Raw genomic sequence first — 22,876 nt, forward strand, 5'->3', positions numbered from 1 at the left:
AATGAAGCCATAATAACATCATAGAGATTCCATTGAAAATGATGAAGACCATCTACAACACCTGTTAGAAAAAGTGATCTGTTACATGTAGATGAAATGATTTAAGAACCCATAAGTTAATGATGGATAGGACACTGAACAGAACAGAATGGAAAAACTGGATTCATTTAGCTGACCCCATATGGTGGGGACTTGAGAGAAGGCTTTCATGATGATGATATTCCATTGAAAATGATTGGTAGGAACATTTTTATTTGATGATGGAATAATCTAACCACCTTTTCTTTGATAAATAAGAACAATTCTAATTTATGGTTGTAGAGGATACCCAAAGACATACTGTGAAGGATCAAGAAAGCTGAGTTACTAACATTGGGAGAAGCTTCTGTAGAGAGGCCAACTTTTATTTGTTATTGTTCTCATTACTGTTGTTGTCTTTCCAGACAAGCCATTATTTTCTGGCTTATAAGTTCTTGTTTTCTTATCCTTCTACAGATTACTGAGGGTGAAAGACTTACTTTAACATTGTGGTTTAGCCGGGACAGTTACCATGATGAGGATGTCAAACTTATTTCACTTCTCTCTCAGAATTTCTTGAACAGTAAAGAAGTTGAACTTGGTTGGTACTTGCCTTTACCTGCTTCTAGTGACATGTACTGGTTTTCCCCAGACACTGGTTCTCGTCACAAGTCAGGATTTGATATAAGCTGTGCAAGAGCACACATTCTTGGATTTACATTTTATTCTTCTGATGATAAGATTGGCTCCTCGTCATCAGATTCATCTCATGATCTTTCAGAGCTACTTATGAAGCCACTATGTTTAGGTAGGGAAGAAGAATTGCTTGAGAAGGAATTTGACAACAGTTTGCATGCATTGCAGGTATTCTATTTTCTGAACCCTAAATTACAAACTTTCTCATGGAATATTATATGCTTTCTTTAATATCATACATGGTAATGTTCATGGAAATAGGCCCGATTTTATGTTGAAAAATGCCATTACAGTTCTCTGATCATTGACTTGATTATAATATGTCACTAGTTTATAAGTTTTGATTGCAGTATATAATTATTATCTCATGATGCAGTAAAATGGATTCAAGGGGATTAGAGTTATGGGCATATCTTTAAATTTATGTGTTCCGAAAGCCTTTAATTATAAAAGCTTAATGGTCTGAGACCAGGATCATATAAAGATTACAAAACAGATATCAATTGATGAGTTAAATGATATTTTTCTTTTGAAGTTTCTGTTATCTTTTTAGACTTCCACTTGAATGATAAATTGCATTTATTCCAAGAACTAGAATTCGGGAATTAATTTGAAAAATGTAATACATAATCTCACAATTGTATTGTGCATTGCAGTATTTAGAAAATTGTAAGTGTAGTGACCTTTTAGTATTGCTTGAAAAGCAGTGTCATTAGAGTCTCTCAGAGTTGATTTTTTTTGATAGGCAACCATAAAAGTTATTTTATTAGAGTGGAAAGAATATAAAATGCATGTTACAAGGTACAAAGAAACTGATATGTTTCTCAACAAAATCCCCTTTTCTGTAGGCTAGGCCCTTAGTTTACAATTCCCCCATACAACTGGTCTTTATGAGCACCCTGTTTAGCTAGTGCATCTGCTAACCCATTAGCCAATCTCTCAACCTATTGATCACTTGCTGCCATTTCCTCTATCAGCCTCAAAAACTTTCTCATGTTATTAATATGCTTCCAAGATCCTTCTTGCTGTTTCTTATCCACCCTGCCACCATCTTTGAATCACCTTCCACTGCTAGGCTACCAAAGTTGGAACTTGGAAGTTCTTACCATTTGTATCCCTTGCAAGGATTGCCAAGATTTCTGCTCTTGTGTAGTCTCCAACACCTGTAGGCCCAGAATAGAAATATTGTATATGTCCCAGCACAATTTCTGAAAACTCCCCCTATGCCTTAGATGCTTGGATTACCAAGACTGCAGCCATCAAAGTTGAGTTTGATTTAGCTGTGTAGAAGTGGGCTCCACACATCTGATGCTAAAGGCCTTACTGATGCTTGGGTTACCAAGACTGCAGCCATCAAAGTTGAGTTTGATTTAGCCGTGTAGAAGTGGGCTCCACACAACTGATGCTAAAGGCCTTACTAAGATGAGCTTCCAATTACCTGCCAGGTGCCAGCCTCTTACAGTATCATGAAAAGAAACTTGTCTACTGTTTTCACCCAGGGATAACCCGTATACAGTTATTTTCGATTAGTGCTTCCCTAGATAAGCATTTGCCTTGGAAAATTCTTGAATTTGTTTCTTGTGAAATGTCCACAAAACCACAGCCCTAGAAGGTAACGTGGGAAGCTCTCCTTTTTCTTGCTTTCCTATTTTCCTTTCTTCTGTAATTTTGAAACCCTTGAAGTTGCTCATGGGTGGTTATTCTCCAACCACTTATTGTTGCGTTATTGTCCTATTTTATCAGTCTTTCATTGATGATTAATTCAGTGAGATCTAACCCACTTATTGTTTCATTAATATTTTCTCTTATATCTTTGGAGATGGTTGAAGTGGACTTCAAGAGGGTTTGTTTTGTGGAATAATATGCCCTTTGGAGCAGAATATACTCTTGGGTTTTAGTACATAGAAATTTTAGGGACACCCTTTATATATATATATATATATATTTCATTTATGATTCTCTGTTTTGTGAGTAGAAAAAGGAAATGATTGTATGGTCATTATATGGTTGGCACAGCTTCTTGCTGTGGCTGGTCTTGTATTTTTACTCCTTTTTTAAGACAACACTTTACTTTCTTCAAAAAAAAAAAAAAAGTTTTGTTGCATAAGATCAGCTCTTGGATATACAGAAAAAATCTAGTGTGTGCTGGTATTTAATCCCTCAGACTTGGATCTCCAAACCAAATGTTCTATGCTGTTCCAGCCCAGTGTTTTCAACCCATTGTTGACCTGATCGGTTGAACCATTTGAACCACACCCTGCTTTGATTCCGGGTTTGGTTCTGTTGAAACCCGCTGTTTGGTAAAAAAGCGTTGACTTGGTAGAAAACTGTCTGACTCGGGTGGTTCAACCGTTGACCCATTCAACCTGGTCACCGGGTCGCAGGTTGCACACTCAATGTATGTGCAAACTTCCGGAGGCCATAAAATCTTGCACTCCGATGTCCGACTGGGGTGATCTTTTTTTTTTTTTTTTTGATTTTGGGTAACTTTTTGAGATCTATGCATCCCAAGGCGCCAATGGTGCCTTGCCCCGCCAGTTCCTTTAAAAATAGAGGCTTTTTGTTGGAAGGTCTTTCATGGAAAAATCAACACTCGGGATCTGCTACAAAAGAGAAGGAAAAATGTTTGTTTATCCCCGAACTGGTGCACACTCTGCAAAGAAAATGGTGAGACTGCCTATCACATTTTCATCTCCTACCCCTTTGCTACCTTTATTTGGGACCGGTTCTTTGATTTCTTTGGATGCAGGTGGGCTCTTCCTACAAGCTTAGCTAGTCTGTTTACAGGTGAAACCTTTAGGTGGCCAAGGAAAAGAGGAAGAATTTTATGGAGATGCACCAGGGCTGCAGTGTTATGGACAGTTTGGGAAGAAATAAATGCAAGAATATTCAAGGAAGAGGAGAGATATGTGGAGGACACACTAGAATGTGTTCTCTTAAGGGTGATTCTGTGGGTTAAGTCCTTGGACTTGTTCTCATCTTTTTCTTTGATGACATAAGGAGGAATTGGAGGGAAGTGGCTTCTTCATCTACGTGTAAACCAAGGAGAGTTAAGATATGGGAGCCTCCACCAGAAAATTTTATAAAACTCAATTTTGATGGGAGCTGCCTTGGTAATCCAGGTCCCTCAGGTATAGGAGGGGTTTTTACTTTTTAGGGACAAAGATGGAATCATCTTATCTCTTTTCTCAGGTCCTAGTGCTCAAGGTGACTCCATTAGAGCTGAACTATCTGCTGTTCTGTGTGGGGCACAATTAGCAAAAAGTCTAAGGCTTAGAAGGTTGGTTGTTGAAGGGTATGCTCAAGTGGTGATAAGCTGGTTAGAGAATGAAAAGAAAGCAGCCTTGACCTACCGAGAAGTGGTGAAGAAGATTAAGTGGCTCTTAAGGGATATGACAGTATGTTTTCATTGGGTTCCTAGGGATGCTAATGGGATGGCTGATTCATTAGCCAAACAGGGAGTTGTCATGGAACAATTATTCTGGGCTCAATTGTATTAACTTTGATCACTTAGGGGCAGTCAGTCATACCCCACTTGTTCATCTCTGTACATTTTTATTTATATTAATGAAATTATACCTGCTAATTATCAAAAAAAAATTTTGTGCCTTGCCCTGCTATTTTCAACAAAAAAACCCTTTTTGGGGCTTCAAATTGCAATTTTTAACATTTCTTTCACAAATAAAAAATAAAAAAATGTCGGTTGTCTAGATATAAGAAACATATTGCGAATGTTGGAAATATTGTAAAAATTATAGACATGGTGGAAACATTGTAAAATATGCAAAATATAGAATGATATTTTATGAAATGATAAAAAAAGCATAAGAACACCTTTTTAAATTATTATCTTGTTCCAAATCATTAAACAAAGCTAAGAAACTAAGGTTATAGAGAAAAGAATACATTCTGGAGTTGCCCTGTAAACCTTAAGATTCAGATCTTCATGATATAATGATTTGAAACAAAATTTAAACTCATAAAAAATGTAAACGGTTATAATAGATCAACCAAAAAATCTAATACACACAAAAAAAAAACTTCATGTTTGAAATGAATATTGAGCTAGTCCAAAGTGGTAATCATATAAGTTAGGTGGGCAATAACATTGTTAATTCACATATCTACAATATTGTCACCAATCTATGCTATAATACTATCTCTTATACTCCACATAGTGCCGGTAGTGTTCATTGGGGAATATGTTGATTCCAGTAAAATTTCATGCCTCTAACCATGGAAGTGGAAATGGAAATATGTTGTGGAAACTATCTCTTATACTTCACATAGTGCTGGTGTGTTCATTGGGGAATGTGTCATTTCCGGTAAAATTTTGTCTCATGGTCTAACCTATTTGACCTAGACAGTCAAACCGGTGACGTGTGACCTGGAGTCAAAAGCGGGTCAGCCTCCAGGTCGGTTTTTAGAACATTGCATTACCCTAAAGCTAATGAAAACTTGTCAACCAATGTGTTAAAAGGCCACATGTTATCATGTGAGAGATCTGTAACAAATTCAATGATTCATTTATCTTTTTGACACAATAGCAAGGACACAGATCTTATTATAAGTCCTCTACTATTTCAGTAAGAGAGGAGATATTTTTCTTATGAACAATCTCTCTCTCTCTCTCTCTCTCTCACACACACACACACACACACACACATAGACATACGCCCCCTTTAAGCTAGAAGCTCCCTTTGTGTCCACAAATTTATGTCACCTCCTTGACAAGCAACTTTAATGTTACTAGTTCCCAATCATCTGACTTTTGTCAAAGCCTCATCTCAATGTTGGAAGACAAATCAGAACAAAATCTGGAACACATTGATGGAAGTTCTACTAGGAAAAGCTAAGGACAGTACTAGGTGGACTTTAAGTCCCAAAGTAAATAAACTTGGATTAGGTGAATAAACATTGGACTGAATTTGATGGTAAGACCTAGGAACAGAAACCTTGCAGACAGGAAAGGGAAAATAGAGCTTTTGAAGTTGACAAGCTGTAGAGGAAGAAAAATCAATTTAATCTTTTGTCCAATGTTGTTGGAAAGACTTGTGCAAAGTTACGAAGTCCCTGATTTCAGGCCTCACCTGTTGCTTCTACTATGGACAATCATACAACAGTAGAGCCTTTTAGGTTTAGACCTTGCAATGGAAGCCTTTTTCTTGTAGCCTAGTACCTTCTTTCTCTTCTGTCTCGACCAATTATTACCAAGAAGAGTTATGATTGGAACTCTTTGGCAATTAAACAATTTATGTCCAGTTTGGGCCTGTATCCTTAAGAAATTTCAGGGTTTTTCTTTTAAGAATTTCAGGGATCAGGGGAGGCAGATTGTTCTTGGTTTGAATCCTGGATCTTTAGGCTCAGTTTGGAAGGAGTACAAATACAAATACATAGAGTGCAAAACCTTGTATTTTTTATGTATTTGTATTGTGCATATTTGTATTTATAGTCCTTCCAAACTGAGCCATAAGTTCTGCCTTTTTGGATTGTAGTTATTAATGTCGACTATGTAGGGGTATTTTTGTCTTTATGCTTATGTTTAAGTTGCTGATGTGTAAGGTTATATTAGATCTTATGTCCCTCACTTAAGTAGGGGCACATGTGTCTTTTCCAGATTAATAGTAATATAAAAACAAATCTAGCCGAATGGGAGAGTTGACTTTTCTCTCTTGTTCGAACCAGAACTTTCTCTCCCTCTCTTCTCTTCCCTTCTCCTTCTTCTTCTTATTCTCTCTCTTTCTCTCTTTCTTTTACTTCGACTGTTATCAGTCTAACAGGATTCAAGGGCAGGCCGAATCCTAATATGGTATCAGAGTCAGGTTGAGCAAATTGGAACTGCCTAGAATTCTGTTCTTTGCGCACCCAGTCTAGGGTTTTCTCTTGTTTTCTTCGTCATCAGTTGGAGATAAGGGAAGGGGCTGAAAAGGAGTGATCACCCTCTTCCCTTGGAGGTTTCTATGCCTCCAGTTGTGTTGTTCGTGGTTGGTTGCTGTGGTTTGTAAGAAGCCCTTCCCTAATCGATGAAGAGAAGAGGGCTGATTCGTGTGGTGCGGTGGGTGCCTTGTGTGGTCTGATTTTCGGGTGATTAGGTAAGAGGTTTCTATGCAATTTCTTGTTGTGAATTAAATGATAAGTTTGTTTCAGATTGTATGGTGGGAATTCAGATTGTAGTGTGTTAGGGTTTATGCAAATTTCAGTGTGATTCGAAGGGGGAGTGATCCTCAAACAATGTGGCGAGTTTTCAGGTAGTCGTGGGGTAGGGTTGTAGTGTAGAGAGTGCAGTTTTCAGCAATAATAGGTGCTGAAAACAGTGTGGTTCAGTGTGTAGTGTGGTTTAGTGTGCAGTGTGCCGAATTCAGCAATAGGAGACAACAGTGACAGTAAGACTAATGTGATGGTCCCTACTGACTACCTGAATGTTCAGATGACCTCTATTAAACTGAATGGAGAAAATTATGTACCTTGGGCTAAATTTGTAGAAGATGCATAGATTATCATATGGTTATGGAATAATATGGAACCCAAGATTAGTGTGAATTTCATGTTTCTTGATACTGCCAAGGAAGTGTGGGACCATGCTAAGAAGTTGTATTCGGGTCAAGACAACACAACTAGAATATATTAGCTGTATCAGGAATACTTTAATCTCCAATAGAGTAATCAGAGTCTTGAGGAGTACTATGCTAGTATAAGAAACATTCATAATGAGTTGAATGTTTATCACCCCCTCACTTTTGATGTCAAAATTCAACAACAACAGAGAGAACAACTAGATGTGACTCGATTTTTGGTGGGGCTGAAGTTTGAATATGAACCAATGCGGGCTCTGGTACTAGGAGGATCAGCTCTCCCTTCCTTAGAAGAGGTGTTTGCTCGACTTAGGAGGATTTCTATTGGATCTACCGAGAACTCTAGTGTTCCCAACAGATCAACTTTTGCAGTATCAAGGGGCCATGGTGTTAAAGGTGAAGCTCGGGGAGCTTAGTCTGGCCGTAGTGGTAGCAGTGGACCAGTATATGGCCATAGTGGTGGTGGTGGATCTACATATAACCGTGGTGGTGGTTGTATTGGAGGTCGAGATTCAAGGGGAGCCCGTGGCAGAGGACGTAGTTTGGGTCCAAGGAGATGTACACACTGTGGTATGGATGGACATACCATTAATTATTGCTATGATTTGCATGGTCCACCTTCAACTTGGGCCAATCATGCCATGACTAGTGATAGTAGCTTCAGATAGGAGAGTCATTCAGCTGATCAGATGCTCCCTACATCCACAGATGTTCCTGGGAAGGAGATGATGAGTATGAGAGGTTTGTCTAGGCCACATCTCAGTAGGACACGACCATTCTTGCACACTCAGGTATGGCTTGTCTGGCATCCACACCCAATCCTTGGATTATTGACTCTGGAGCCTCCGATCACATGACTGCAACTCCAGGTGTGTTTTCTTCTCTCTCTCATTGCCCAACATGACAACTTGTTACCCTTGCTGATGGTTTCACATCCTCCATTTGTGGTGTTGGTAATGTTAACATGGACCCTTTACCCTTATCCTCAGTTTTGTATGTCCCTAAATTTCCGTTTAACTTGATGTCAGCTAGTAAGTTGACAAAGTCTCTTAATTGCTCTATTGCTTTTTACCCTTCTTCATGTGTTTTTCAGGATCTCAAGATGGGGGTGAAGATTGGTGGAGGGCATGAAGCTGGTGGATTGTATTATCTTGACGGTGGTGGAAGTACATCAACAACTCTCTAGTCATCTCTTTCTCCTCTCCAGTGGCATTGTCGATTTGGTCATCCTTCGCTGAAAGTTTTAAAGTCTTTGGTTCCTTCGTTGAGTCATCTTTCTGTTTTGGATTATGAGTCATGTCAATTGGGGAAACATCATCGTGTTCCCTTTAGTCCTAGAGTTGATAACTGTATGTCGAGTCCTTTTTCTTTGGTTCATTTAGATGTTTGGGGTCCTTATAAAGTAATGTCATTCAATGGATATAAATATTTTGTCATTTTTGTTGATGATCATTCAAGGATGATGTGGCTTTATTTAATGAAAGAAAGGAGAGAATTGTTTGCCATTTCCAAAAATTTTATGCTGAAATTCGCAACCAATTTGGTGTCCACATTAAATTTTTTTGTTCCGATGATTGCAGTGAATATTTCTCTACATCATTTCAAGAAGATTTGGACTAACATGGCATTATCCATTAGACTTCATGTACCTACACCCCACAACAAAATGGGGTGGCTGAGAGAAAGAATCGTCATCTTTTGGAAACTGCTCGATCCCTCATGCACCACATGAATGTACCCGAACCTTTTTGGAGTGATGCAGTGCTTACTTCTTGCTTCCTGATTACCTGGATGCCCACGTCTATCCTTGATGGTCATTCTCCATTCACCACTTTGTTTCCTACCTTGTCTTTGTTTCCTCTTTCTCCTCGGGTTTTTGGGTGTGTTTGCTTTGTTCATAATATGGGGCCAGGAAGGGACAACTTAGATGCATGATCCATTAAGTGCATCTTCCTTGGCTATTCCCGAACTCAGAAAGGGTATAAGTGTTATCATCCTAGCTTTCAACGTTCCTTTATGTGTGTTGTTACTTTCTTTGAGTCTACTCCGTTTTTCTTGGGGTTCGGTGATATTTCTTCCTCCTCATCACCTCCTCCCCTTCCTCTTCTAGTTGCGGATTCTGTTCCTCTTGTTCCAGCTATGACCAAGTCCTTGCCTCCGGTGCCACCACCTATTGAACGGCCACCTATTCGTCAAGTGTATACACATCGCTAACATGTATCGGCTCCTCTTCCAGCTTCACATCGCCGACAGATCCGACAGTTGTCCCCACACCAGCCCCAACCCTAATATCTGATCTTGATCTTCCCATTGTCTTGCGGAAAGGTAAATGCAGTTGTACCCTTCATCCTATTTCCAATTATGTTTCTCTCTCTCATCTTTCTGCTTCCCATCGCCAATTTATCTCCTCGTTATCCTCTATTGTTGTCCCTAAGGATGTCCAAGAAGCCCTTGCCTCTCTAGGGTGGCGCCGTGCAATGGAAGAAGAACTCTCAGCTCTAACTCATAATCATACATGGGACCTCACCACTCTTCCTCTTGGTAAGCAGGTTGTCGGTTGTAAGTGGGTTTATACTATTAAGTACTTACCTTATGGTAGTGTAGAGAGGCTAAAAGCTAGACTGGTTGCCAAAGGGTACTCCCAAACCTATGGTATTGACTACATAGAGACCTTCTCCCCGATTGCTAAGAATGGTTTAGTTCGTGTTGTGATTTCTCTTGCTGCTATGTGTGATTGACCCCTCTATCAGCTTGATATCAAGAATGCTTTCTTGCATGGTGATTTGCTTGAGGAGGTCTATATGGAGCAACCACCAGGGTTTGTTGCTCAGGGGGAGGATGGTAAGGTGTGCCGACTAAAGAAGGCCATTTATGAGCTTAAACAGTCTCCTCAAGCATGGTTTGGTAGGTTCAGTGAGGTGGTAAAGAAGTTTGGTATGAAACAGTGCGAAGTTGATCATTCAGTCTTCAGTCATGACTCTCAGGCTGGGAAGATCCTATTGGTGGTGTATGTAGATGATATTGTTATTACCGGGAATGATAAAGTGGAAATTGATAGGTTGAAAACCTTTCTGTAGGAACATTTTTAGACAAAGGACCTTGGTAAGCTAAAATATTTCTTGGGGATAGAAGTAGCAATGTCTAAGCATGGTATTAACTTGTGTAAGAGGAAATATGTCCTTGATTTGCTGGAAGAAACAGGTTTATTAGGTGCTAAACCAGCTGAAACACCTACGGAAATAAACACTAAGCTGAGCAGTGATATGGGTGAAGAGTTTGAAGACCCTGGCAGATACCGGTGATTTGTAGGTAAACTGAACTACCTATCCATTACTTGGCCAGACATTTAATTTGCGGTTAGTGTGGTAAGTCAGTTCATGCAGAAACCTCGGGTTCCACATTGGGATGCAATTCTAAGGATTGTGAGGTATTTAAAGGGGGCTCCTGGTCGTGGTTTGATATACAAAAGTGGTGGAAAACTTGAAATAGAAGGATATACTGATGCTGATTGGGCCGGTTCTATATCTAATAGGAGATCTACTATAGGCTATTGTACTTTTCGTGGGGGTAATCTAGTGACATGGAAAAGTAAGAAGTAGACAGTTGTGGCAAGAAGAAGTGCAGAGGCAGAATATAGAGCTATTACACATACTACTTGTGAATTAGTGTGGCTAAGGAACCTTCTACAGGAGATGGGATACACTGTTGACACTCCAATGAAACTCTACCGTGACAATCAGGCTGCAGTTCATATTTCCTCTAATCCGGTGTTTCATGGGAGAACCAAGCACATAGAGGTTGATTGTCACTTTGTGAGAGAGTAGGTGCTGAGTGGAGTGATAGATACTGCATATGTTAACACAGGAAACTAGTGGGCAGACTTGTTTACTAAAGGGTTGAGTCGGGGAAGAGTGGACTACATATGTAACAAGCTGGGATTATATGATATATACTCACCAGCTTGAGGGGGAGTGTTAATGTCGACTATGTAGGGGTATTTTTGTCTTTATGCTTATGTTTAAGTTGCTGATGTGTAAGGTTATGGTAGATCTTATGTCCCTCACTTAAGTAAGGGCACATGTGTCTTTTCCAGATTAATAGTAATATAAAAGAAAATCTGGCCAAATGGGAGAGTTGACATTTCTCTCTTGTTCGAACCAGAACTTTCTCTCCCTCTCTTCTCTTCGCTTCTTCTTCTTCTTCTTCTTCTTCTTCTCTCTCTTTCTCTCTTTCTTTTACTTCGACTGTTATCAGTCTAACAGGATTCAAGGGCAGGCTGAATCCTAATAGTAGTCAGTCTTTTTATTTGTACAGTTTTGGAGGGAATATTTCCCTCTTTTTGAATATAATTACCATTTATCAGAAGGAAAGGGTCATCAGGATTTTGTAATTTGCTTATAAAAGGGGATTCACATATCATTATCTGCTGACTGGATAGAGAAATGGCAGGAGCATGGCATTTAAGACATCAGACTAGAGAAGCAAGGCATCTGGTACTTGTTACAGAATAGTGTTTACTTGGATTCCATGGTCTGCTAATACTCTTCTCTAACATGAAATGTTTGTATTTTATTTTTGGTGATTTCAAGAAATTTGGACCTGCAAATGGTTTGGGAAAGCATTATTTTCTAAAAATATGCACATAAAACCTGTTCTTGGTTTAGTGCTTTTCTTTTGTCCAAAAGTGAAACCAGAATTGTGTTCTTGAATATCTATCACGATTAATTTGATATTATGTTTCATAAAGCACACAACATTCAGATTTCAGATAATGGTTGGTTGAATATATTAGTTCACCATTTTTTATTATTTTTATTTATAAATTGGACCAAAGTCCAATTAAATGTGGTTAGCACGACCCACATCAGCTTTTCTTGGAGGCCCATGACTGCAAAGAAAGGAAAAAAAGAGGCCCAAACAGGTACTAACACTTAAAACAGATGTACCTTTTGATCCAGGCATCCATTTTCAACATATAATATGTCAAAATGGTCATCTTGACGGGCACTACATGCTGACAAACTAATCCTTTAGATGTATTTGCATTTTCTGTGCCAAAGTTTCAGCATTTTGGCCCCTAAATGGGCATTTTTCTAAAAACTTACCTATAATTTTCAAGGTGCAAGAAGAAGAAGAAGGCTTGGCGATTAGGTGAGGCGAGCCTCCAAGGGTGCCTTGTTGCCTAGGCATCGCCTTGACAACTATGAACTTACCTTATATTGTAAATTACACATCTTAGTCTTTTAACATATTTTGAGTCGGTGTTTGTTTAGGAAGCATTTTTCATTAAAACAAGATGTTTGGGAACGTTTAAGTCAGATTAGGAATTTTACTATTTTTAGTAGTCTTACTTGGGGGTGTCAACGGTATTCAAAAATCTGATTTCGAATTCGAGATTTGACATAATCGAATCGAATTCAGATAACTGAAATATCTAATTGGTCGAATTCGGATATGACCTGATTCGATTTGATAAATATCCGAATTCGACCGATTATTTAATTCTTATATATAATATATAAAATATTTAAATGTTTTATATAATTTATATATATAATAATTAAATTATATAAATAATTTATATATTTATATACTTTATATAAAACATATTTATTTTGCATATTTATTAATTACTTAAAATAATTAATTGGTTGAATTTGAGTCAAATTGAATATTCGAATATTTAATCGAATTCGAATTTGAATATTAATTTTCAATATCCGTCGGATATTGAATTTTCTAATCGGATTTGAATTTGGATATTACCTGATTCAATCGAATTCAATCCGTTTACACCCCTAATCTTACTACAGAAAAGTTGGGAATTGCCTATAAATATGCCATTGTACATGAATGATTTCAGTGAAATGAATACAATTTCTTTTGAGTTTTCTCTCTTTTTTTTATACCTCTCCCCTGGATGTGGTAAGCATTTTTTCGATATCTTTTGAAGGGCTACACAACGGAGGGCAACAAGAGACTTCACCAACCAGCATGGGACTTTACCAACCAGCTGGTTGGGGTAAAGTGATGTGGAGGGCAACAAGAGCAACCATCCTTTGGTCTTTGTGGGAGGAAAGGAACAACAGAATCTTCCAAGGGGTAGAAAGATCAAAAGAAAAAGTCATTGACTGCATAGCCATTACAGTTATACACTGGCTGAAAGTTACTGACTTGTTCAAAGACTTTTCAGTGGATGATATACTAAGGGGGTGGTCAGCAGTGGCAAATTCTTCAACTAGACAGTCTGTTTCAGCTTTATTGGACACCTGCAGCGCAACAATGGGTAACATTAAACTTTGATGGAAGCTCCTTGGGTAATCCAGGACCCTTTGGACTTGGGGGAGTCTTCAGAGATGGGGAGGGCAGACTGATAGCACTATATTTTGGTCCCATAGGTGTGGGAGACTCTCTGAGAGCTGAAGTTATGGCTCTACTGCAAGGCTTGAGATTGGCCAAGCAATGGGGATTTCAAAACTTTGAGGTGGAGGTAGATTCTAAACTGTTAATAGGATGGTTGTAGACAAAAAATCTGGGTGTATGGACTTTTAGACAACAAATAAGGGAAATACTTTGCTTAGCAAGGGAGGCTGGGGTAATTTGCAAATGGGGAGGTCAGCCAACTCTGTGGCTGATAGTTTGGCAAATCAGGGGGCCTTCAGGGAGAACTTTTTTTGGGCTGTATTGTGACTTTTGAACTTGATTGGGGTCAACACTCGTTTTCTGACTTCTGAGTGGTTGAAAGTGTATGATGATTAATTATTATATTTAATGAAAGTCATCATTTCCAATAAAAAACATCTTTTTTTTCGGTTTGAAAACAAGGTTGTTTCTCTGATCAAACTACAGAATATTTTCTCTTTGTTATGAGTAAAAACAAAACAAATCCAAGAATGTGTGTGTGTGTGTGTGTTTTGATGCGGTATTTTCTAGAAACATTAGAAAAAAAAAAGAAATACATGTTAGAAGCTTACTAAAAGAAACTTATGTTTTGTTATTGGAGGTGTTTTTTAGAGATGCGGGAGGAAGAATTCTGGCCATTTTCTCTGGCCCAATAGGGTTGGGTGACTCACTTAGAGCAGAAGTGCTGGTGCTCCTCCAGACTCCAGAGGCTTAGAAGGTGTTTTTTTGAAAGGTAAGATAATTTTTATTAGAAATGAACAAGCAAATAGTACATCAGCTCCCTAGCCTCACTGAGATTGGTCAGAAAAGCAGAACAGGTTACAAGCTCCAAAGGGAATGGGATCTTAACAGATCAGACACATTCTAGTTTTTGAACTCAGAATTTACAGATACCCAAGATATCGGTCTGCTAACAGCTTTCACTTTGTTACAGAAGATTCTATTGTTTCTTTTAGTCCAGATAGACCAGAGTACATCTGTAGGAACAGATTTCCATACAATCTTTCCTTTTTTCTTCAGACCTTCGACATTCCAGCAGCACATTAAGGGGTCGTTTGATTGCACTTTTCAGAGGCCTGAATCTGAAAATGCTACTTTTCAGACCTCACCCCTTGTTTGGTTTTACCTCTTAAAATTGGTCTGAATCCTATTTTCAGATCTGAAAATAATAGACCTTGGGCCGGCTCTTAATGTGCTCAGACGCGTTTCAGAGCCGGTGCGTAGTCCAAAATATCCTTACAATATTTTGGAAATGACGCGAGTTACCCCTGATAACCCCAAACCCAGAAAACCTAAACATTCGACCTCTCTCTCTCTCACTCTCTCTCTCTCTCGGTCTCTCTCTCTCCGCCCTGTCTTCCCGCTTGCAGTGGCGGCTCTCTCTCTCCCCCTATCCTCTCTCTCTCTCTCTTCCCACCACTGCCACCGCCGCTGCAAGTTGTAGTGGCGGCTCTCTCTCTCCCCCTGTCTTCTCTCTCTCTCTCTCTTCGCCCTGTCTTCCTGCCACCACCGCTGCAACTTGTAGTGGCGGCTCTCTCTCCCCCCTGTCTTCTCTCGCTCTCTCTCTCTCTCTCTCTCTCTTCGCCCTGTATTCCCGCCACCACCGTTGCAACTTGCAGCGGCGGCTCTCTCTCTCTCTCTCTCTCTCTCTCTCTCTCCCCTGTCTTCCCACCACCGCCACTGCCGCTGCAACTTGCAGCGGTGGCTATATCTCTCTCTCCACCTGTCCCCTCTCTCTTGCTCTCTCCCCGTCTTCTCTCTCTCTCTCTCTCTCCCTCCCTTGTCTTCCCACCACTGCCACCGCCGCTGCAACACGCAGCAGTGGTGGTTCGGTGAATAATAATAATATTTTTATTAATTATTAATTATTTTAATATTTTTTATTAAACATTAATTATTTTTATTAACTAGTAATTTTTAATTATTTCATTAATTTTTAAAAGTTATTTTAATTTTTGTGTGTAAATTATTAATTATTTTAATACTTTTATAGTCATTAATTATTTGTTTAATTTTAATCGTTTCATTTATTAATTAATAATTAATAATTTATTATTTTTTATTTGTATATTATTTTGAGGTTGAAAATTATTTTTTGAGATAATACAAATTGAATTCAACATTTCCGAATAGTATGTTTTAGGGGTAAAATAGTAAAATCAGTAAATTTCAGATGGTGAAGGGTTGATCCAACACAAACAAACTTATGGATTCAGATCTTCTAAAAAGTAGAAAAGCATTTATGCCTCTTTTCAGATTTCAGACACTTTTCAGATTTATCAAACGCCACCTAAGTCTCTGACTGAACTTGGCATAACCCAACTGATCCCAAGTGCATTGAGAAACTGATCCCACACCTTAGAAGTGATGGAACAGTGTAAGCTCAGGTGGTTGGTTGTTTCAGGCACCATGCCACAAAGACCACAAGACAGATCAAAGAGATGCAGTTGGATGCAAACAAAAAGTTTGGGTACTTGGTCCCTTAGACAACCTGTAACTGTAAGGGAAATATTGAACCTAACAAGGGAGCTAGGAGCACAACTTAAATGGACTAGGAGGTAAGCAAATGCTTTGGCTGAGACTTTAGCAAAGCAAGGGGTAAATCGGGAGACTTTATTCTGGGCTTGTTTGTAAGTTGATTATATGATGAGGAGTCACCTTATGTCTGTGAAGGTGACAGCCTTATTACTTCTCATGTTAAGTTTAATGAAAGTTACTGTTTCCTATAAAAAAAACGAAACTTATGTTTTATTATTTGGGGCTCTATCGGGAGCTGTGGGGGAGATGCATGCAATTATATCTCATTAAAAATATATACTGTATACTCTTTCTATCATCAATGCAATTTTTATCATTTACCAGACAAAATGATGCTCATACAAATTTAGGATACTGATATAAATCCTGATATGGCTAAACATGCATAGGGCCTTGCTGTTGTGGTTTTTGGTGGTGGTGACAGTGGCTGTAATGACAGAGAGAGCTCTATAATGCTTGTAGATCTGCTGTAATACTTTTAAGCATTTTTTGCAACCTGTTGTTCACCCAGATTGTTGACCCAGAGACAATGGCGGGTCTGTTATACCCCATACCCAGAAAATCTTAAAACACGTTGATTTGATAAAAAAACTGTCAACATGGACGGTTAAACCAGTGAAATGTTCAAACTGTTCATGGGTCATGGTTTGAAAAGATCAAGATTTTCAAATTTCAAAATCATCACTATCATCATCTAGGCCTTATCCCAAGTGTATGGTGTAGGCTAACATAAATCTTGTTTCATCATTTTGTTCTGTTTAATGCCATGTCGATTATTAAATTATGAGTGCTCAAATCATTTCTTATTACTTTGATTCATGTCCTTTTTGGTTTGACCCTAGCTCTTCTACCCCTTCAACTTGTAAGTTGTAACGTCTTTCAAATTTCATAATAAAAATTTAAATTATATTCTATATATAGATATATATACTTATTTATAAATATGTTAAATTATATATTATTGTAACATAAAGGGAGAAACAGATAGAGAAAGAAGAGATTAGAGAGAGACAGAGATGGATGATCTTTGTCACCTGTGAGAGCCAGAGACCTTGAGATTGGCGACCTAAGTAGAGCAACATTGGTGGTGGTGATGGTGACCTGGCTTTTCTTCCTTCCCTCCAATTCTCTTACTCCATCATATATCATACCAAATACCAAAAAAAATCATATATCATAGCATACATATTCATATACATACAAATATGCATATATTTAAAGATGCACTAATATCTAAGGGTTGAGATGTTTTGATGGTCTGGCCATTCAACCCAAATGGTTGAACCAGTAACCTTTCACTCTCTATGTTGAATAGGTGCTGCAGTTTTATAGCTGGAAAGCGTCTGAATATCAAGAAGCCACAGTTGGAAGAGGAAGTGGTAATGTTGTATCACTTTCCCAATTACAATTGAAGAAAAACAACAGCTTGAAGCCTATACCACTAGGTGACATCCAAATTGCAAGGACAGTTTTTGGCAGCGTGTCTTGTGACGAGGCCAGACAGTCTTCCTTCCACTGGGCAGGCTTCACTGCTGCACTTGAAGCTTGGGAGAGTTACTCCCGCAAGTTAAGGCAGGAATTGCTGATGAGCTTACCATTCTGGAGAACCCATCAATCTATCTTCTCTGTTCCCTTGATGGACCTAGAGAGTGATACTTGTACATGATCAATGTGGGTAGTGCAATGCGCCAGGATTCATTGTTACTGCCTGAACACATTGGTTGCCTTTTATTTGAGCTTTTTACAATAAAATACGCAACTTCTTTACATGGTCCAACCAATTTAGCTTTTAATAGCAGTGACTGACTGCTCCTTATTCATTGGTAGGAAGGACCTTCTGGTAAAATTTAACATTGGGATTTTGAACATTGTGCATTATATTTTTTTTAGTTTTTTTCTTTTTTCGTTTCAAAATTTCAGGGGGTATGGAAAATAAGGGTATATAACATATAAAACAAAATTAAAAATGCTTTACAAAAAATTCTTAAAATAAGTGTCACGGTGACCCTCCAATATGGTACGTATCGGCCTTTAATAACTAAATTATGAACCTTGATTTCAGCCATTTCAGGCCCCTGATCTGGAATGCCTTTTTTTGATGAATTTTAATTATTTTATTAATGTATAGTAGTCATGACCCCGTACTAAGTATGGGTCTGAATTATTTCAATTTTTTAAATATTCTATATTAAAAATTTTGATCTGTGTATTTGTAGTAGTTTTAATGGGTCTCACCATGTATGTTTTATATTCGGTTGAACATGTATTTATTAATTTAAATATTTTGAAAAAGTGAATTGAATTTTGAATTTTATTTAAAAATTTAGGGAATGTTTGGAATCGTGGCTGTTTTTCAAAAAAACAGTGCCATGTTGGATTCATATAGGTGTTTCAACAAACACCCATATATGTAAATGTTTGGTTCAGGCGTTTATTGAAAAATTGGGCATATCTCGTAAATTGGGACCCCACTGATGCATGAAACGTCAAATCAGGCGTTTATTGAAAAATTTGGTGTTTCATGCATTGGTGAACCGTTTCCCCCAATGGTTGAGTGATGTATATCCTATGTGGTGCTTACCTGTCAGCACATACATGAAAATTGGTGATAAAAATCACCTTACCAAACAGCATAATATTGCTCACTGTCTATGTAATAGAAAGTGATAGAAACGTTTTTTTATGAAAAACGGGTCTTAGAAGCACGGACGTTTTTTCTTGAAAATTGGTTCCTAAAAACGCATACACTTCCGAACATCATCACAATTAAACACTTCTAAAATACTGTTTTCTAAAAAATTAGAGCGTCATGCGTCTGAATAAGGAGGCTTCGGCCTGACTACCTTCCTTTCATACATATTTTATTAATGTATGCGTCTACTATTGGTTTATGTTACTTAAACATTATGCCCGAAATTTGGACGAAACAAGTGGTTGAATTCTCGAAATTTGGAAGAAACAAATGGGACTTGCATTTTTCATATAGGGGTTACAATTTCCTGTTGGTGACTGTTCATTTACGAAATCTTTTTACACATTTATATTTGCATCTTTACATGTGTTATCTACTTATCTTCTTCTCTTCATTGGATAATGAGGCTGCGTTTGTTTCGTTACGAAGGGGGCGGAAAAAAGAAGGATTTCTTCTGAGAAGTGGCAAAAAGTCAAAAACATTTTGTATTATTTTTTTGATGATGAAGTCAAAAACATCTCGATTCCTTTAGGTTGGAATAAATACAGCTTGAAGGACGAGGCAATGTCCATCTGGTCAGGGACTGACGGAATCAATTGCCTCAGTAATTAAAGCATGTAAGAACTAAGAAGATAACACTTCAGAATTTCAAATGGCCTCGTGTTTGAGCAGTGAAATGCGCTAAAGAACCAGCAGAGAATTCAGTTCTGGGTAAATTACATTACGAGTCGACTGCAAAAAAAACCTACCAACATGATCTGACACCAGACATCTAGTATATGGCGGGTCCTATTTTTATGGTGGGCCCCAGTCTCATGGTAAGATGTGTAGTGTTTGATCAAGTTGGTGGGCTCCCAATTCATTATATACAGCCACTCTGAATTTATGGGAGGGTGACATGACACTTAGGGCATGTTCGTAGTGTAATAATTATATTAAGAGGTATATTGGTATTGGCGAATTTTTCTTTTCTTCGAATTTTGAATACAGAGAATGTTGTTCTGAATTCTGAAAACTATCAAATGTTCATTTTGACTTTATATATGAGAGTTTTTATTTATCTTTTTGAGATATCATTGGAAAATTAAAAATTGTATGATTGCACTTTAAGAGATAAGAGGAAATGAAAAACTAATTTTCTCTTAATTAAAAGATTCATTTTAAGAGATAAAAGTTAGAGGAATCGAATAGGCCCTTAGCCCCACAATGTTGTGACAAAGATCCCCTGAATTTCAGGACTCCTGCATCAGGACTCCTGCATTTCAGGACTTGACGAATAAGATAAAACTATTAAATTGTCCATCCAAAATTCAATGCGCTAAGAGAAAAAGCTATCAAAATGATGCAAATGGGCATGATAAAGCATAGTATGTCAGGGTTTTTTTTTTGGGTTACTGTGTTTCCAAACCCTGATGAGGAAGAAATACAATTCACCATTCTCTAAGATCAATTCTTCTTAGGGAGGGAAAGATGAGAGAAATAGGTAAGAGATAGAATTTTAGACAAAATAAATTTAGTAGGAAAAATTAGCCTCAAAATAATAGAATGATAGTTTGGGGTTTCATAAATGTCTAAGCATGTACATGAGGGTGGGGACAAAAAGCTGGAATCCAGGATAGGCGTTTGGGAGTATTTTTTACAAGTGTTTATTGAAATAAACACTTAAAAGATTCCAAAAGCACCTGGGAATTTGGCAAGAAAAAGCCCAATGAGCTCTTTTTCACCCAAAAAAAGGCCCATTTCAAAGAAGCAAAAAGTTACGCTTTTCATCAACTTGCATTTGAAAGAATCGCATTTTGTCTTTCTGGCCCATGTTGGCGTACCACCTAATTATCAAAATACCTATAACATCCCCTATTTGAAAGAAGTGCCTTTTCACCAAACATTCATAAATTGCTTATTTAATAAGCACTTGTTTTAAAACCCCATTTATAACTGCCAATAATTAGCACTCCCAAACACTACCTAGGGGTCTCTATATGAAGCAACAGGGGCCCAAGTATCACTACCCAAACTCGGGTTTGCTCCCCACACCAGCCCTACAGCAAATTGCAGTCACATTGAGAACATCTCCTTGTACTTGTATGCCGTTATTCATGGGGAGATGTTCTAAATGCATGGCTGCGATGTTTTGTAGGGTGGTTGTTTGTACTTTACCTTTTTTTTGGGGGTTTTTATTGTTCAGTCCACCTCAGAAATCTTAGCCCCACCGTACAGGTGGGATGAATCTTGAGTGTGGATTGATGCCAAATTCATGGGCTGGATACGATTTATAGGGGGCTACTAGTAGACTAGGAGGGGGCTGTAATTTGTGCAGTCTACTTATCCCCCTTTTTTTTCTTTTCTTGAATAGGGTGGCTGCTTGTACTTTACCTTTTTTTCTTGAAATTTCTATGATAGTATATAGTTATTTTTGTTTTTTCCCGGTATAAAAAGGGGAATTCCTACTTTCAATAAAAATGATTATCGATAAAATTTATTATAATCACTTATGGGGCATTCTTTTTTTGGATTTTGAGAGGGGGGAAAGTTGGTCAATGGGATTTTGATTCCCAATGACCAAGAAACCCATGCTCATTTTTCAGATTTATGTGTGGACTAGTGAAAGTTTATTTTCCTGGGTATCATTTACCTAGGTAAGTGATACTCATCTCTTAGGTGGGCAAATTACTTTCCCACTTAGGGGAAAGTTGCCAATACTTGGATGGGACAAAAGTACCCCTTTTAATAATAGAATTTTTATGACTAAGATGGTCATTGCCTTATTTACATGAGAAATAAAAGAACATGGGCAAATGCACTTACCTGGGTAAGTCTTTCCTAGGAAACACTTACTCAGGTAAGTGCATTTACTTGGGTAAGTGACTTACCGAAAAGCGAACGGGGCATTAAGAGTTACAGTTGCATATATCTCATTCAAGGTGCTCTTCTGGTAAAAAAAATATCCTTTTATCTACACAAGCCAATGAGCTTGTTGTTTGGATTGCATTCTCTGTGACTTTTTTGTGACTGTGAATTCAAAATCTTTTAAAAATATCAATTTATGTAGAAGATGTTCAAAGTACCATCTACTCGGGTGGTTGTCGAGCTAGCCAAGGATGCCATGTAGCGAGTTCCATGGCCTCCCTCTTCGAATCACGTCAGCATTGTTGACCAAAATTGCATGACGGAAGAGTGAGACAGAAGGAGTGTTTCACACAGACAAGGAAGCTGACTCTACCGAGGAAAGGGAAACCCCCCGAAGACCTCGATGGATAACCTCATCCCGACAATCTCGAAAGCCTTATTCGACTAGAACACAAATGCTTGGCTATAAATAGGCACTCCCCACTTGAGTTAAAGGACTTTTAGCTCTCTACTCACTTAGTGCCCTTTCACATCATCTCTTTGGCTTGGAACTAGCATCATTCCAATCAGCTCGTCTCGACCAACCTTGTTTCCTTACTGACTTAAGCGTTGGAGTGCCTACTCGGGGAATAACTCCTCGGGCCTCTGACTCTTCCTATGGTTGCAGATCTCAGTGTGCAACTTCGTCCTTCCACTAGGGGTGTTCACAGTTCGGTTAACCGAACCATGGGCTTATTTTTGAAATCGAACTGGGGTTACCTATTTTTGGAAAACTGGTAATCGAAACTGAATCAAAGCCAACCGGTTAATCATCAGTTCAGTTTGTTGATTTTTTATTAATTATAATATATATTATAGAAAAATATATAAATATATAATAAACCACTAGAAATATATAAAAAATATTATATTTTAATAATAAATAATATATTATATATTATAAGTATATATATTTATATAATGCATATTTATTAATTTATATTGTATAGAGAATATAATATATATAATATACATAAATATATATAAAATATATATAAATATATGTATACCGGTCAGTTTGGTCAACTACCGGTTTTCTATTTTGGTTAATCGAAACCGAACCGATACCTTC

At 38.0% G+C, this 22,876-nt stretch overlaps 1 protein-coding gene across 8 annotated transcripts in view; it reads left to right on the forward strand.

Moving 5' to 3' along the window:
* Positions 1–17,993, forward strand: part of LOC104607266 (2-oxoglutarate (2OG) and Fe(II)-dependent oxygenase superfamily protein) — a 50,342-nt gene extending 32,349 nt beyond the window's left edge. For 4 of the 8 annotated variants that reach the window (XM_088903764.1, XM_088903761.1, XM_088903763.1 and 1 more), the window contains 2 exons: positions 496–882; positions 3,285–13,230. In XM_088903764.1, the coding sequence (XP_088759890.1) occupies positions 496–882; positions 3,285–3,713 (816 nt within the window). In that variant the 3' untranslated portion in view covers positions 3,714–13,230. The other 4 variants (XR_016085654.1, XM_010272868.3, XM_010272867.3 and 1 more) reach the window with 4 other exon arrangements.
* Positions 17,994–22,876: the final 4,883 nt, after the last annotated feature.

This window comes from Nelumbo nucifera, chromosome 4, assembly GCF_055504915.1.
Source record: "Nelumbo nucifera cultivar China Antique chromosome 4, China Antique-T2T, whole genome shotgun sequence".
NCBI classification, from domain to species: domain Eukaryota; kingdom Viridiplantae; phylum Streptophyta; class Magnoliopsida; order Proteales; family Nelumbonaceae; genus Nelumbo; species Nelumbo nucifera.